Below are 15,244 nucleotides of genomic sequence, written 5' to 3' on the forward strand. Positions count from 1 at the left end.
CTCATAATTACCTAATGGCCTTCATTTTTAAGGTCTTTAACATCACATGAAATGAAGCAACACTTGTCCTGCGTCAGTCACTCGAATAACCTAGTTGTAAAAATAAGGTCTTGGCCGTTCAAACAAAACCAACCCATTTGGCCACAACTACAGGAAAGTGTTGAAACCACTAGTGTGGTGATGATAACCTCTAATGCGAAAGTGAGGTATAGTGGAAGATCTGACGAAACCTGGCGAGGGAAAAAAAAACAAGCTTTTCGTAATATGAGGTGACTCAGCAGACATGTGAAGACTAGTGCCTTTTGATAGCTATACTTGTTTAGGCCTTCCACCACCCACACAGGCCCTCTTCATGCTAACAAAAGATCCGAGGACGAGCAAACAGACAGAGGCATACGGCTCTACTGAAAACCGCAGTCGTTACACAGACATATCACAGCACCGCCTCCTAGTGGTAAATCGCAGTTATTAATAATCATAAATAAGCTTTGAGGAAAATCGCTAAATACTTTATCTGAGCGTCATATGTGAGGATAGAAATAGTATATTTGGTGGTTGGTATAACTAATTTTTGGTTCCTCGCAGCATTACGACTACACTAAACTGCGAAATACTCTCTCTAACCTGTGTTATGTTTAATAACTAAACCTTCTCCCTCAGTCAGTGTGTGGGTAGAAAGGAAAGCATAAGTTCGCTTTTCGGCTGGTCTGTTTTCTAGGACATGCCTTTTATTTGCTTACAGCAACAGAGCTCAACCTCAACATGTCTCTTAATATAAAAATAGCTTTCAAAACACAAGTTGCAGGCAAAAGTTTTCCATCTCTGTCTACCCATTTACTTAGCACATTTACACACATCCCTGCTGAAAAAAAACAGCATATGCTGGTTAGGTATGTTTTGGTGCTGGGATGCTGGTTTTAGCTGATTTATGCTGGTCCTTTGCTGGTTTATGCTGGCCCTTTGCTGGTTCATGCTGGCCCTTTGCTGGTTTATGCTGGTCCTTTGCTGGTTTATGCTGGTCCTTTGCTGGTTTATGCTGGTCCTTTGCTGGTTTATGCTGGCCATGTTGCTGGTCAAGGACCAGCATAAACCAGCAAAGGGCCAGCATAAACCAGCTAAAACCAGCATCCCAGCACCAAAACATACCTAACCAGCATTTGCTGTTTTTTTCAGCAGGGATTTCAGTCATTCTTGAGAAGTGGGACAAAACAGGGTGCAAAATTGAAAAAATAAAACCTTGTACTCAAACTACATTTATGTATCTTATATGTACTAAGTTTTTTTAACTTGGACTGTGTAATATAATTTTAGCTTTATCTTTAACAGCTTTCTAGATGTTTTTAACATTTCAAAACACATTCTCATGTTAGTTGACAGATTACATTTTCACATGGACCAACAATTCCACAACAAATATAAAATATCATAATGAAATATCGTCAAAATATTCTTCTGACGGAGGTGACAGAACTGACGGAGTTGACACATCTGACGGTGGTGACCAAAACCTGAATTTACAGTCATTTTAACTATCAAATACATTGAATCAATTAATTACTATGTTAAAACAACCACAACAAACAGTGAGTATGTTATTGTTTATAAAGCTTCTATTCCAGAGTCACATTTAAGTATTTTGATATGTCATTGGAACACAAAATCTGACAGTGGTGACATCTGACGGTGTTGACAAATTTGCCATTTCTTTCAGAAAACAAATGGAGTTAATGTAATAGCCATTTTGTTTTTTTCTTTTGATGCTAGAGCCTAATGGAACCTGCTACAGGAGAATAAAATGATCTAAATAATTTTCTCCGAAATTGGAAGATGGTGTTGACATATCATGGTTGTGACACAGGAAATATTAACATTAGAATTAAAATATTCTAAAACTATAAAACTTAGCAGAGCCTGTGTGACGTTGATGACTGTGGCAAGGGGGTCCTTTAGAGTGACAGCTGCCCATGATATTCCCTGATTTTATTACATTTTAATTAATGTCTGACGGTGTTGACCAAAAGTGAGGACACAACTTCGAAACCTTATTAAACACACGTCTCACTGAAAAACAACCTTGCTTTGATATGAGATATTATTAAGTGTTGCTTTTGATAAAACAAGGTCTTTTTCATCATTAAAAAAACTTTTTTTATTCATTTTATAGCACATGAGTGAATAAACCCTTCTCTGTGGACACAGTTTTAGATGTAGTGAGAAGACAATGATAAAATTAAACTGAAGGGGATAATTGTGTTAAGTACATTCTATTATTAATCCCCATAACATTTACAATTTAAAATATTTTTTTATTTTTAAAACTAATACCAGTTATACAGTGCCCTCCACTAATATTGGCACCCTTAGTAAATATGAGCAAAGGTGACTGAAAATAAATCTGCATAATTTATCCTTTAGATCTTTCATTTGAAAAAATCACAAAATTCTAACCTTTCATTGAAGTAAAACGAGAGAAAATGGGGGGGGGGGGGTATCTCAATATAAAATAAATGTTTTTCTCTAGTTCACGTTGGCCACAATTATTGGCACCCCTAAAAATTTGTCTAAGTAAAATATCTCTAAAGTATATTCCTTTTAATATTAAAATTTAGCACACCAGGGTGGCTAGGAGTATAAAATTGTCCAGTTATGACTTTCTGTTCCACAGGATTATAAATATGAGGAACACAAAAGCTAAATTCCCTTAATCATCAAAGAATGTAGTTCTGATGTGCAGAACAAGTTTGTTGAGCTTCACAAAATAGAAATTGGCTGTAAGAAAAGAGCTAAAGCATTGAAATCCCCATTCCCATCATCAGGGCAATAATTAAGAAGTTCCAATCAACTAAAGATGTTACAAATCTGCCTAGACGAGGACATGTGTCTATATCATCCTAATGCACGATAAGGAGGAGGGTTTGAGAGGCCAAAGACTCTCCAGGGATCACAGTTGGAGAATTGCAGAGTCTTGTTAAGTCTTGAGGTCAGAAGGCCTATAATTAAATGATCAAACAGCCTCTACATCACCACATGTTGTTCCAGAGGGTTTCAAGAAAAAATCCTCCTGGCTCACCCAAAAACAAACTCCAGCATATTCACTTGTCAGACTTGATTGGAACTTCAAAAAGGACTGGCTTCTATGGTCAGATAAAACTAAAAATTAGCTTTTTGGCAGCTAACCCTCCAGATGGTTTTGGTGCAGACAGGGATAAAAAAGTACTCCATGCCCACGGTTAAAAATACTGCTAGGCCTATTTTTCTGCCGGAGGTCCTGGACATCTTGTTTAGATACATGGCTATCAAAATCTATCAAATACCAGCAGATAAAAAATCAAAACCTGACTGCCTCTGTTAGAACTCTTATAATGGGCCATGGTTGCATCTTCCAGCAGGATGATGATCCAAAACGAATATCAAAATCAACACAAAATGTGTGTCACTGAGCACAGAATGAAGCTTCTACCATGGCCTTCCCAGTTCCCTGTATAGAAACTGAAGAGAAGCACCACCAACATGAAGCTGGGAAGAGAGAGATTCTGGAGAATCTAGAGAGATTCTGTTTAAAGGAATGGCCTCTGATCTCTTGTCAGGTGTTCTCCAAACTCATTAGACATTGTTGGAGAAAACTCAAGAACTGTTATCTTGGGAAAAGGACGTTGCAATAATTGGGTGCCAATAATAGTGGCCAACGTGAACTAGAGAAAAACATTTATTTCATAATGAGATTTCACCCAATATTCAGAATTTTGTGAATCAAAAGATTATGCAGATTAATTTTCACATCCATTTTTGCTCATATTTACCAAGGGTGCCAATATTAGTGGAGGGCACTGTAGTCGCTGGACATGTTTTGTCCCATGTCTCAAGAGTGACTGATTTAATACATTATGAACAACATATAGCCAACAATATAGTAATGTCATGAAGTATTATCGCTCGTTTTGATACAGGCAAATTCTAAAAGGTTCTTTATCTTGGACCAGAAATCATAGCAGCTTGTAATGAAATAGCAGCTTGTAATGCAATGTAGTACAGAAATGAAGCATGGAGCACATCTATTATTGATCACTGAACATCTAAACCTGAACCTGAATTAGATTTGGTTACGAGAAGAAGATTAAAGTCTAAAAAGGTTCATCTGGAGGGTTAAATACCAAGGGAAGGCTACCGCTTACAACATTTACAGCAGTTATTGTGGTGTAACAATCACAGAAATGTGGCAGAGATCTTCAGTCTGTGAAGCTGGACAGTCTTCTGTGTGTGAACCAGGAGGGTCTGCAGTCTGTGAAGCTGAATGATTTGCGGTGTGTGAGGATGCAGAATCTGCAGTATTTAAAACCAGTGGATCTGCAATCTGTGAAGCTGGACATTGTGACGTCTGTGGAGCTGTAGAATCTACAGTCTGTGGGGTTTCTGTCTCCTGAGGAAGGTTCTGGTTGTCCTGCATGAGCTTTAATAGACTTTTACCTCTCTCGAGTCTGCTTTTGTCCACCAGGCGAAAAGCCTCCATAAACTCATCAATGTCAATGCTACCGTCATTATTTGTGTCCGTGCTGATAACCAGCTCATTGATGACCTCATCAGAGATCTCCATTTTCAGATAGGCACTGAGCAGTTTCAACGTCTGACGGAAATCCTCAAAAGTGATGAAACCTGAGAGAAACAGAGAAACATGGGTCATGATAGTGTGCTATTTAAAGCCATCCGCCATACAGTTGAAGTCAAAAGTTTACATACACCTTGCAGAATCTGCAAAATGTTAATTATTTTACCAAAATAAGAGGGATTATACAAAATAAATGTTATTGTTTATTTAGTACCAACCTGAATAAGATATTTCATATAAAAGATGTTTATATATAGTCCACAAGATAAAAAAATAAGTTGAATTTATAAAAATGACCCTGTTCAAAAGTTTACATACACTTGATTTTTAATACTGTGTTGTAACCTGAATGATCCACAGCTGTTTTGTTTGTTTGTTTAGTGATAGTTGAGTCCCTTGTTTGTCCTGAACAGTTAAACTGCCGGCTGTTCTTCAGAAAAATCGTCCAGGTACCACAAAATCTTTGGTTTTCCATCATATTTTGCATATTTGAACCCTTTCCAAAAATGACTGTATGATTTTTAGAGCCAACTTTTTACACTGAGGACAACCGAAGGACTTTTACAACTTTTACATAAGGTTCAAACGCTCATTGATGCTTCAATAGGAAACACAATGTGTTAAGAGCCAGGGGGTGAAAACTTTTGAACACAATGAAAATATGTAGGCCTACATTTGTCTTAAATTGCCTAAACATCATATTTTGTTTTTCATTTAGTATTTCCCTTCAGAAGCTGCAGAAGATACTTACATGTTTCCCAGAAGACTTAATAAGTAAAATTCCCTCAAGTCTCCTCAGTGTGAAAAGATGGATCTCAAAATCACACAGTCATTGTTGGAAAGACCTCAAATACACAGAAATGCTGAAAAACCTAAGAAATGGGACCTGAAGATTTTTTTTCTGAAGAACAGCAGGCAGTTTAACTGTTCAGGACAAACAAGGGACTTACAAACAACTATCACTAAACAAAAAAACACAGCTGTGGATCATTCAGGTAACAACACAGTTTTAAGAATCAAGTGTATGTAAACTTTTGAACAGGGTCATTTTTTAATTTAACTATTATTTTCTTTTGTGGACTATATGTAAATGTATTTTATGTGAAATATCTTATTCAGGTCAGTACTAAATAAAAAACAACTTTGATAAAATAATTAACATTTTGTAGATTCTGCAAGGTGTATGTAAACTTTTGACTTCAACTGTATGTAATATATACATGGATGAATTATTCACAATAAGATCTCTAAAATGCATTCACACAATAGATTTGACTTGAATAAGTTATTAGTGCATATTTTTTTTAATACCTGAGTTATCTGTGTCCACTATTCTGAAAATGGTCTCCAGTGTGGAGCGATGTCTATAAAGTGTCTCCAGCATAGACTGCTCAATATGCTGTAGTGAGAACAGAGGATAATGGTTTCTGCAACATATCGTCATGAAAATTGCAATACTAACACAGCAGAAAGTAATCAAGTGATCTGCTTTACCTCAGAACTGGGCTTCTTTAGGGCAAGATCACGGAACCAGCGGTGGTAGTCTAGCTTGCCATTAGTGGTGCTGGACACTAGCTGAGGATGAAGCACTTGCCAGGGCAGATCCAGATGAAGAACTCGCTCGATTGTACTAGCCCAGTCCGTCAAACAGATCAGTCCTGTCGGGTCAAATATCAGACAGAAATACTATTAAATACTTCTGGCATTGACATTAAAAGGAAATCTGTATTAAAAGGAAAGTTTACCCAAAGATGAAAATTCTGTCGTTAATTATTCACCCTCTTGTCATTCCAAACCCGTAAAAGCTTTGTTCATCTTCAGAACACAAATTAAGATTTTTGGTAACAACCGTGAGCTTTCTGACCCTGCATAGACCCTTACACATTCAAGACTCAGAAAGGTGGTAAGGACATTGTTAAAACAGTCCAAGTGATATCAGTGGTTCAACTGCAATTTTAGAAAACTACGAGAATACTTTTTGTGTGCAAAGAAAACAAAAACAGTGGCGGAAGACGTGATTTGGCGGAGAAGAATTGTTAAATAAAGTTGTTTTTTCTTTGCGCACATAAAGTATTCTCTTAGCTTTGTTGAACCACTGATGTCACATGGACTATTTCAACAGTGTCCTTACTACCTTTCTGGGTCTTGAACATGTCAGTTGTGTTGCTGTCTATGCAGGGTCCAAAAGCTTTCGGGAAACAGGTTTCATCAAAAACATCTTAATTTGTGTTCCAGAGATGAACGAAGGTCTTACGGATTTTGAACGACATGAGGGTAAGTAAATAATGATTTTTGGGTGAACTGTGTCTTTAAAGCAGGGGTTCTCAACTCTGGCCCTTGAGATCCACTTTCCTGCAGAGTTTCTCTCCAACCCAAATTAACACACCTGAACAAGCTAGTTAAAGCCTTCAGGATTGCTAGAACATTACAGGCAGGTGAGTTTGATCAAGGTTGGAGCTTGGTGGATCTTGAGGGCCAGAGTTGAGAACCTCTGCTTTAAAGTATCCATTTCATGCCAGATAGTTGTGTACCTGTGTTCTCCTTATCAATCTCTTGAAAGGCACTGAGGAGATCTGACTTGTGCACAAACAGTTGCTCTCGCAGGACTTTGAGAGCTGTGTGCTCTGTACGTTTTACACTGAAAGAACATGAAGAAGTCAGCCAGAAACATGACAGTGAAACTCATTACCAACATTAACATTCATATCTAAAATGATTGCAACACAACATCTGCTGTAGTTTTTCCAATAAATCCAAGTCAATAACAAACAATACATTTAAAACTGTGAATGAATGTCATTCCTGTAGTTCAATGGTTCTCAACAAGGGGGCCGGAGCCCACTGGGGGCCTCAGGAAACTTCTAATGGGGCCTTAAGATGACTTAAAATGATTCAAAACAAGCATTTAAATAAACATCTACAAATCAAAATATGCAACCCAGGCTACCTCTAAATCATGCATTGTGTGAAAAGGAATAAAAGTTGACCCTAGAAACTGCAGTGATTTGTACATATAGGTACGTTTTTTTCAGTTTTGCAGAAATGTATATAGAAGCACATATGTGACCCTGGACCACAAAACCAGTCATAAGGTTAAATTTTACAAAACTGAGATTTATACATCATATGAAAGCTCAATAACTAAGCTTTCTATTGATGTATGGTTTGTTAGGATCGGACAATATGTGGCTGAGATACATCTATTTGAAGATCTGGAATCTGAGGATGCAAAAAAATCAAAAAGACTGAGAAAATCACCTTTAAAGTTGTCCAAATTAGGTTCTTAACATTGCATATTACTAATCAAAAATTACATTTTGATATGTTTACAGTAGGAATTTTACAAAAAATATTCATGGAACATGAACTTTACTTAATTTCTCAATGATTTTTGGCATAAAAGAAAAATCAAAAATTTTGACCCATGCAATGTATTTTTGCAATGTAAAGATCATGTTCCATGAAGATTTTTTGTAAAATTCCTACTGTAAACCTATCAAAATGTAATTTTTGATTAGTAATATGCATTGTTAAGAACTTAATTTGGACAACTTTAAAGGTGATTTTCTCAGTATTTTGATTTTTTTGCACCCTTAGATTTCAGATTTTCAAATAGATGTATCTCGGCCAAATATTGTCCTATCCTAACAAACTATACATCAATAGAAAGCTTATTTATTGAGCTTTCATATGATGTATATATCTCAGTTTTGTAAAATTTAACCTTATGACTGGTTTTGTGGTCCAGGGTCACATATTTCCAATGAGCCTATCTTTTAAATGTATTTATTTCATTTAATTTAGTTTTTCATTTGAAGATCCAGAGTCATTTTAAAAGTGTTATTTACCTCATTTCTAACTATACACTGTAAAAAATTTGCTGTAGTTCTGCAGCTGGTTGCCAGTAACTTACTGTAGATTTTTAATTTATGTTATTTACTGGCAACAGTTTGTTCAAAGTTAAATGAACATTAAACATTAACAAGTCTTTGTCTTTACAGAATAAAACTATAAAATAACAACCTACTGCAAAGCATTCTGGGAACCAGAAACCTTCATCAACCTTTTTCTGTTTTTTTCCTTCAGATTTTGGTTCCCAGAATGCTTTGCATGAGGCTGTTATTTTAGTTTTATTCTGTAAAGATAAAGACTTGTTAATGTTTAATGTTCAATTAACTTTGAACAAACTGTTGCCAGTAAATAGCATAAATTAAAATCTACAGTAAGTTACTGGCAACCAGCTGCCAGTAATACTGTAATTTCTACAGATTTTGTTTACAGTGTACATTTTCTAAATTAGCTCTAAATTATTTAAGCATATAGTTTTGTATAATTTGTGAGTAAAAAAAAAAATATATATATATATAAAAAATCTTTATCCATAATCCTTATCCCGTAAATCATGAAATACTGGGAAAGCTCTTTGAATAGTGTCGTGGACAATGATGGATGTTGGAGTCAAAAAGGTTAAGAAGCACTGATTTAGTTTGAGTCAAATGGCTGATGTTCTTGTGTGTTGATTACCTTTGTGGAAAACTCAGTCCTCGGGTCGTACTGGTGGCTTGATACTGAACAAAGTAAGGCACGAGATCTGGACCCAGCCTGACAAAGGCTCCTCTGTTACTGCCAACCTCATAGTAGTTAGAAGCTGAAAAAAGGGTCAGGACCTGGAAAAAAAAAAAACATGATACATACAGATACATAAATCAAATCAAGTTTAAAAACGATCAAGCCTTTCTACAAAGATACAAAAAATATTTGGACATTTAAGCTACACTTAAAAATGTATAAATGTCTGTTTGGACAACTGAAACAAAGGTGATGATACAGCAAATTATTTTAGGATTTTTATATATTTTGCATGATCTTAATGTCCTTCTAGAAGATAGGGAAAAAATACTAAGAACTCTTTATTTCTTAATTTCTTTTAATTTCGTAGGAGAAGCATTTGAGACTATGCTTATGAAACATACTGTACAGTAAATGAGAATTTGCATTTCTTGAGCTATGAAAGGCCAACCTCTGAAGAATAATTTTACTCTGAGCTCAGCTAGAGAATTACAACTTTACTCTCAGGACACAGTGTCCTAAAAAACGCTTTAACTTAACATGAGCAGTCATAAGTACATGAAAGTAAATGTAATAAATTCACTCATTGCCTGACGCATATCAAAAGTCTGTCTGAGACTTCAGGTCACTGCATTCCTGACCTTACGATTATGACAAAACTCGTATCCATCCTGTTTGCACTCGTGTGAGCGGATGATGAGCTGGAGATTATTCCTGTTCAGAAAGTCCTCTGTTATATCAGAACCCCAATAACAGCCTCCACCACGGACCTCATTGGGAATGCAGCCATCGTGAGACATGGGGTCACTCCACAGCAGGTCCAAAATCTGATGGCACAGAGGAAACATCAAACATGAGATGTTTTTTGGTAACACTTTACAATAAAGTGTCATTTGTTAACATTTGACCACCACTGAAGTCCATTATATGGAGAAAAATTCTGGAATGTTTTCATCAAAAACCTTAATCTCTTTTCAAGTGAAGAAAGAAAGACATCTTGGATGACACAGGGGTGAGTAAATTGTCATGAAATAGAGGTTTTAGAAGTGAACTAATCCTTAAAAACAAGTCTAAATTAAGCTATTTAAAAAAATGTTTTAGTACATTTAGTACTGCAAATCAGCACAAGTGAAGCCCACCTGTTTCCACTCATCATTGCTGGTGTCAAACTCTGATGAGTCTGGTTCGGATTCAGATGACAGAGCAGAGTTCAGAATGCGCTGAGACTTGCTAAACCTGGACAGGCTAAACTCTGCTTGTCTACGACGAACCTCGAACTCCTCCTCAAGTGTCCGAGCAACGGTGCTTGAGAAGTCTTGAAGGGAGCGTCTCTGAAAACCTTCTCGAGCACTAAACGGTTTGGGAAAGGTCAGCGAACCCTTTCTGTTCTTACAGATGATCATCTCATCATAACGCTCTGAATCTGCATATACATTAGTGCGTGATGGAGTCTTCTTCTTAGGAGGCCTCAGAGCAGACACATACTGTAGAAAGACAACGTTTTGTAACATCAGTTAATAAAAGAGGAGATGATTCATGCTTTAACAACCATTTGACTCACTCTGTGTCTGTCCACTCGTGCTATCAGAGAGAGATCAGTGGTATCTGAGATGCCTCCATGGACTATCAGCACCCGTTGGTCGATTACTGTTACTAAAGGCAACCAGCTGAAGATCTTCTGGAGCAACTTGAGGATACGCTTTCCGTGCAGCTTAAAGGAATTGAATAGATGAGAGATTTGAGGTAACAGTGCACATAAAATAAATTATCCCATAATATGAAGCTTATAGCAGAGCATAATATAAAATAAAATAAATCATTCTAAATTGCTGATTTATTACTTTTATTACCAATGTTGGAAACAGTTGTACTGCTTAATGTTTTGTTGGAACCTGTGATTATTTTTTCAGGATTCTTTGATGAATAAAAAGTTAAAAAGAACAGCATCTACTCAAAATAAGACTTAGCAATCACTTTTTATCAATTTAACACATCCTTGCTGAACAAAAGTATTAACTACTTTAAAAAAAATAATAATACAATTTACTCACCGCAAACTTTTAAATGGTAGTTTATATTGTTACAAAAGAATTCAGTTTTAAATAAATGCTCTTCTTGTTAGCTTTTTATTCATTAAAGAATCCTGAAAAAAGTATCACAGGTTCCAACAAAAAATTTAGTAGCACAGCTGTTTCCAGCATTGATAATAAAAGTAATAAATCAGCATATTAGAATGATTTCTAAAGTCTGGAGTGCTGAATGCTGAAAATGTAGCTTTGTCTCACAGGAATAAATAACATTTTAAAATATATTTACATAGAAAACATTTATTTTACATTTAAATAATATTTCTGGATTTTTTTATCAAATAAATGCAGCCTTGATGAGCATAAGAAACTTATTTAAAAACATTTAAAAAATCACACTGATCCCAAACTTTTGAACAGCAGTGTACTAAAATAACAAAAAACTACTTAAACTTAATAAAAACTATATAGACAACTAATAACAAAACAAATTCCTAAAACTTTGACTTCAAATTGAAAAAAGGAAAACAGTATAATCTATGAGCTATAATCATTGTCACTGACCCTAAAACAGCCAAAAAACAACAACAATTGACTAGTAAAGATCCTCCTATTGTCCAATTGCTTAGCCTGCAATTTTCAGTAACACCTTACTTATCACCTTTATATATAATGCATTATGAAAGTAGTTTTAATGCATTAATTATGCCTTATAATGTACATTGAAATGCATGATTGTATGACACTGTAATACGTATCTATTCATTAAAACATTATACTAGACAAACAAACCTTCAAATATTATAATGCATTTTATTTTTAATTACAGTTATTTATGAAAAGATATAATGCATTACAGCATATATTATGAATACCTTTATGATGCATTATACTTACAGACTTTAAGTGTTTCCTATTTACTTTGAATACTATATTATAGTATGATTTCACAAATTACCGTATCATGGTATCAGGGTCAGAAATGAACTTTTCCGTTCAGAGGCAATATTTGCCCCCTGAAATTAATTTCCAGGGGCATTTTTCACATTTGTGAGGTTTTTTTTTTTCATAATCACCTTATTATTATAAAAACAGTTGTTTTTAATGTCAAATACTTAAATTTACCTAACTACTTTAATTAATATTATGTCAAAAAGACTGTTTGAAATAGTATCTAAATTATACATGTATATATATATCTATATATATAACCTTCTCAATAACCAATAGAAAAGCCTTTATTGGCTATTACAGCAATCAAACGCTTCCTATAATCGCTGACCAGCTTTTTGCATGTCTCCACTGGTATTTTTTGCCCATTCCTCTTTAGCGATAAGCTCCAACTCTTTCAGGTTGGAGGGTCTCCTTCACCCTGATCTTTAGCTCCCTCCACAGATTCTCAATTGGATTTAAGTCAGGACTCTGGCTGGGCCACTGCAGAATGTTAATGTTTTTGTCTGCTAACCATTTCTTCACCATTTTTTGCTGTGTGTTTTGCTTAATTCTTTACTAATCAAATGTCAATCAAAAGTGTATTAGTTTACCAGTTAGTTACAACCACACATTCTTTAAGATGCTACTATACAGTATCCTTCCTGTGTTCAAAATTCATATTCATATATTCACTTTCCTACTAAGGTCACATATGCAGTCAAAGATTTGTTAACAGATCTAGTTAGTTAACAGCCAAAAATGACAGAGTACAAAAAGTCCTGAAGCCTGTTTGTTGTAATCCTCTTATCAAGTCTGGCCCACAGTCACTGTGAAAATAACTGCAGGAGAACTGAACTGAACTGTAAGTCTGAGCACTTGCTGTTAATAGGTGCTGTTCTTGGAACGAAAGTGTTGGGATATCCCTCACTGCTTCATAATGGAGATAAAGAGCTAACACCTGGTAAAAAAAAAACTCTTAGGAACCTAAGAAATTATAGCACATTAGACATTAGATGCAGGCCTAATTAATGTCCTACCTTATATTTGCTCAGTACCTCTTTGGTGAAGCCATACCTGCAAAATACATGTGATAAACAAAGTTTTAAGGGTATCTATTGTGTGCTAGTGCAAAAGAATACATGTGTTCAGCATGTTTCCATTACCTCAGATTGATGATGTGGTCTTCATGGTTTCCTCGATTAAGATAAACATCTCCAGGATACACAAGCAGGAAAGCAAACAAAATGAGCAGAACCTCTATGGAGTCTTTGCCTCGGTCCACATAGTCTCCATTGAAAACGTAGGGTTTCTCCATTGACGGCATTCCATTCTGGAAATAGATTTACGTCAAGACATGCATTAATCAGGCTAACACAATGTTGTGGCTGAGTGTGAAATGATTTATTACCTACCTTGTAAAATATTAGTAGCAAGTCCTCTAATTGTCCATGTAAATCACCACAAACAGTTATTTCTTTGCTATGGCATGTAGAGACTCTGTTGATATTTGGCAACACTCTGAGCAACTTCCATGTTTCCAAAAGCAGCTGAAGAACGTATCGAGAGTGAAGCTGCTGCTTGGAGAAACCAGAAGGGTCCATGGTTAAAGACATCTAGTGTTATCTGACCATCATATTTCTATATTTAATGCATCCTCATGGACACCTACTTGTTTGTTTTTAAAGGCCTCTACAAGATCAGCAGCTTGATCCATATCTAAAGGAAAGGTTAGCCGTGGGCCAGAGTAGATGTCTGGCACGTCGATATTGGTGTAGCTGAAGTATCTCTCCCACTCTGCATCTCTGCAGACCTCGTTTTCTCTGAAGATATGTGAGATCAGCTTTCCTACATGGTAGATCATACAGGATGTGTTTAGCATGGATAAATTCCAGGGGAAAGCTGTATATACTGAGCCTTGCAAAAGTATTCATACCCCTTCATTTCACATTCCATATACACTATAATGGCTAAGCAAAAAACAGGTTTTTAACATCTTTGCTTCTTAAAAAAACTGATTAGATTCCATTGCATAAGTATTCATACCCTTATATGGGACAGTTGGAATTTAGCTCAGGAGCATTCATATTGCTTGCAGATGTTACTACACTTCGAATGAAGTTAACCTGTGGCAAATTCAATTGAATGGGTATGATTTGGAAAGGCACACATGCCTTAATAAAAAAAAGATCTAACAGCTGAGAATGCATATCAGAGCAAAAAACAAGCCCTGAGGTCAAAAAAACTAATGGTAGGGCTTAGGGACAGGACTATATCCAAGCCACACATCTGGGCAAGAGCTCAGAAAAAATCTGCTGCACTAAAGGGGCACAGAAGCATGTAGTCTCCGTTACCCTTAATGGAAGAAGTTTGAAACTACCAGGACTCTTTGTAGGGCCAAACTGGGCAATTAATGGAGAAGGGCTTTGGTCAGACTGGTGACCAAGAACCTGATGGTCATTCTAGTTGAGCTCCATGATTATATATGGAGATAGGAGAAACCTACAGAAAACAAACATCACTGCAACACTCCACCAATTCGGTCTTGATGGTGTGGCCAAACTAAATCTTCACAGTGAAGACACATGAAAATGCTCTTGAAATTTGCAAAAAAAAGTCAAGATTCTCTGGTCTGAAGAACCTCAATTCCAAGCATCATGTTTGAGGAAACCAGGCACTGCTCATCAACATGGGGGGGATGAAGAGATATGAATACTTTTACAGGGCACTGCATGTTATGTTTAAATGCAACAGATTCCCTTACGTTCACTGCTGGATGGAGTGAAGTTATCCATCAGGTAACCAAGAAAATTGTACAACTGTTTGAGAAAGTAATTTTAGTTAACTTAAGTAGACCATTAATTAATTCAATAATTCATTTTCCATCTCTCTGTAAATTTTTGGATATGTTTTGGACAGACTATGCACCTTATTTTTGCTAAGCTGAAGTAGCCTAGGCTATTTCATATGAATGTGCATGACTTCTGATTCATTAGAAGCTAAAGGTAAATAACTTCAAGATTTTCTAAATGCAGTAAAGAGTAAAACGATTAAGAAATTAATAATGAATAATATAGTATAATAAAAATGATAACAAATACCAGTTTGCAAAGTG

At 35.8% G+C, this 15,244-nt stretch overlaps 1 protein-coding gene across 1 annotated transcript; it reads right to left on the bottom strand.

The window, feature by feature from the left end:
- Nucleotides 1-2,226: 2,226 nt before the first annotated feature.
- On the bottom strand, nt 2,227-14,942 carry ppef2a (protein phosphatase with EF-hand domain 2a). Its single transcript, XM_073841268.1, has 13 exons — nt 14,894-14,942; nt 13,802-13,977; nt 13,545-13,706; nt 13,296-13,462; nt 13,170-13,206; nt 10,734-10,883; nt 10,312-10,656; nt 9,814-9,999; nt 9,128-9,270; nt 7,135-7,241; nt 6,098-6,261; nt 5,915-6,002; nt 2,227-4,650 (listed from the first exon to the last, which is right to left on the bottom strand). Exons 1-13 carry the CDS (start codon nt 14,922-14,924, stop codon nt 4,187-4,189), a joined length of 2,220 nt encoding a protein of 739 aa, XP_073697369.1. The 5' UTR covers nt 14,925-14,942; the 3' UTR covers nt 2,227-4,186.
- Nucleotides 14,943-15,244: the final 302 nt, after the last annotated feature.

The sequence above is a fragment of the Garra rufa genome, chromosome 5 (assembly GCF_049309525.1).
Source record: "Garra rufa chromosome 5, GarRuf1.0, whole genome shotgun sequence".
Taxonomy (NCBI): Eukaryota; Metazoa; Chordata; class Actinopteri; order Cypriniformes; family Cyprinidae; genus Garra; species Garra rufa.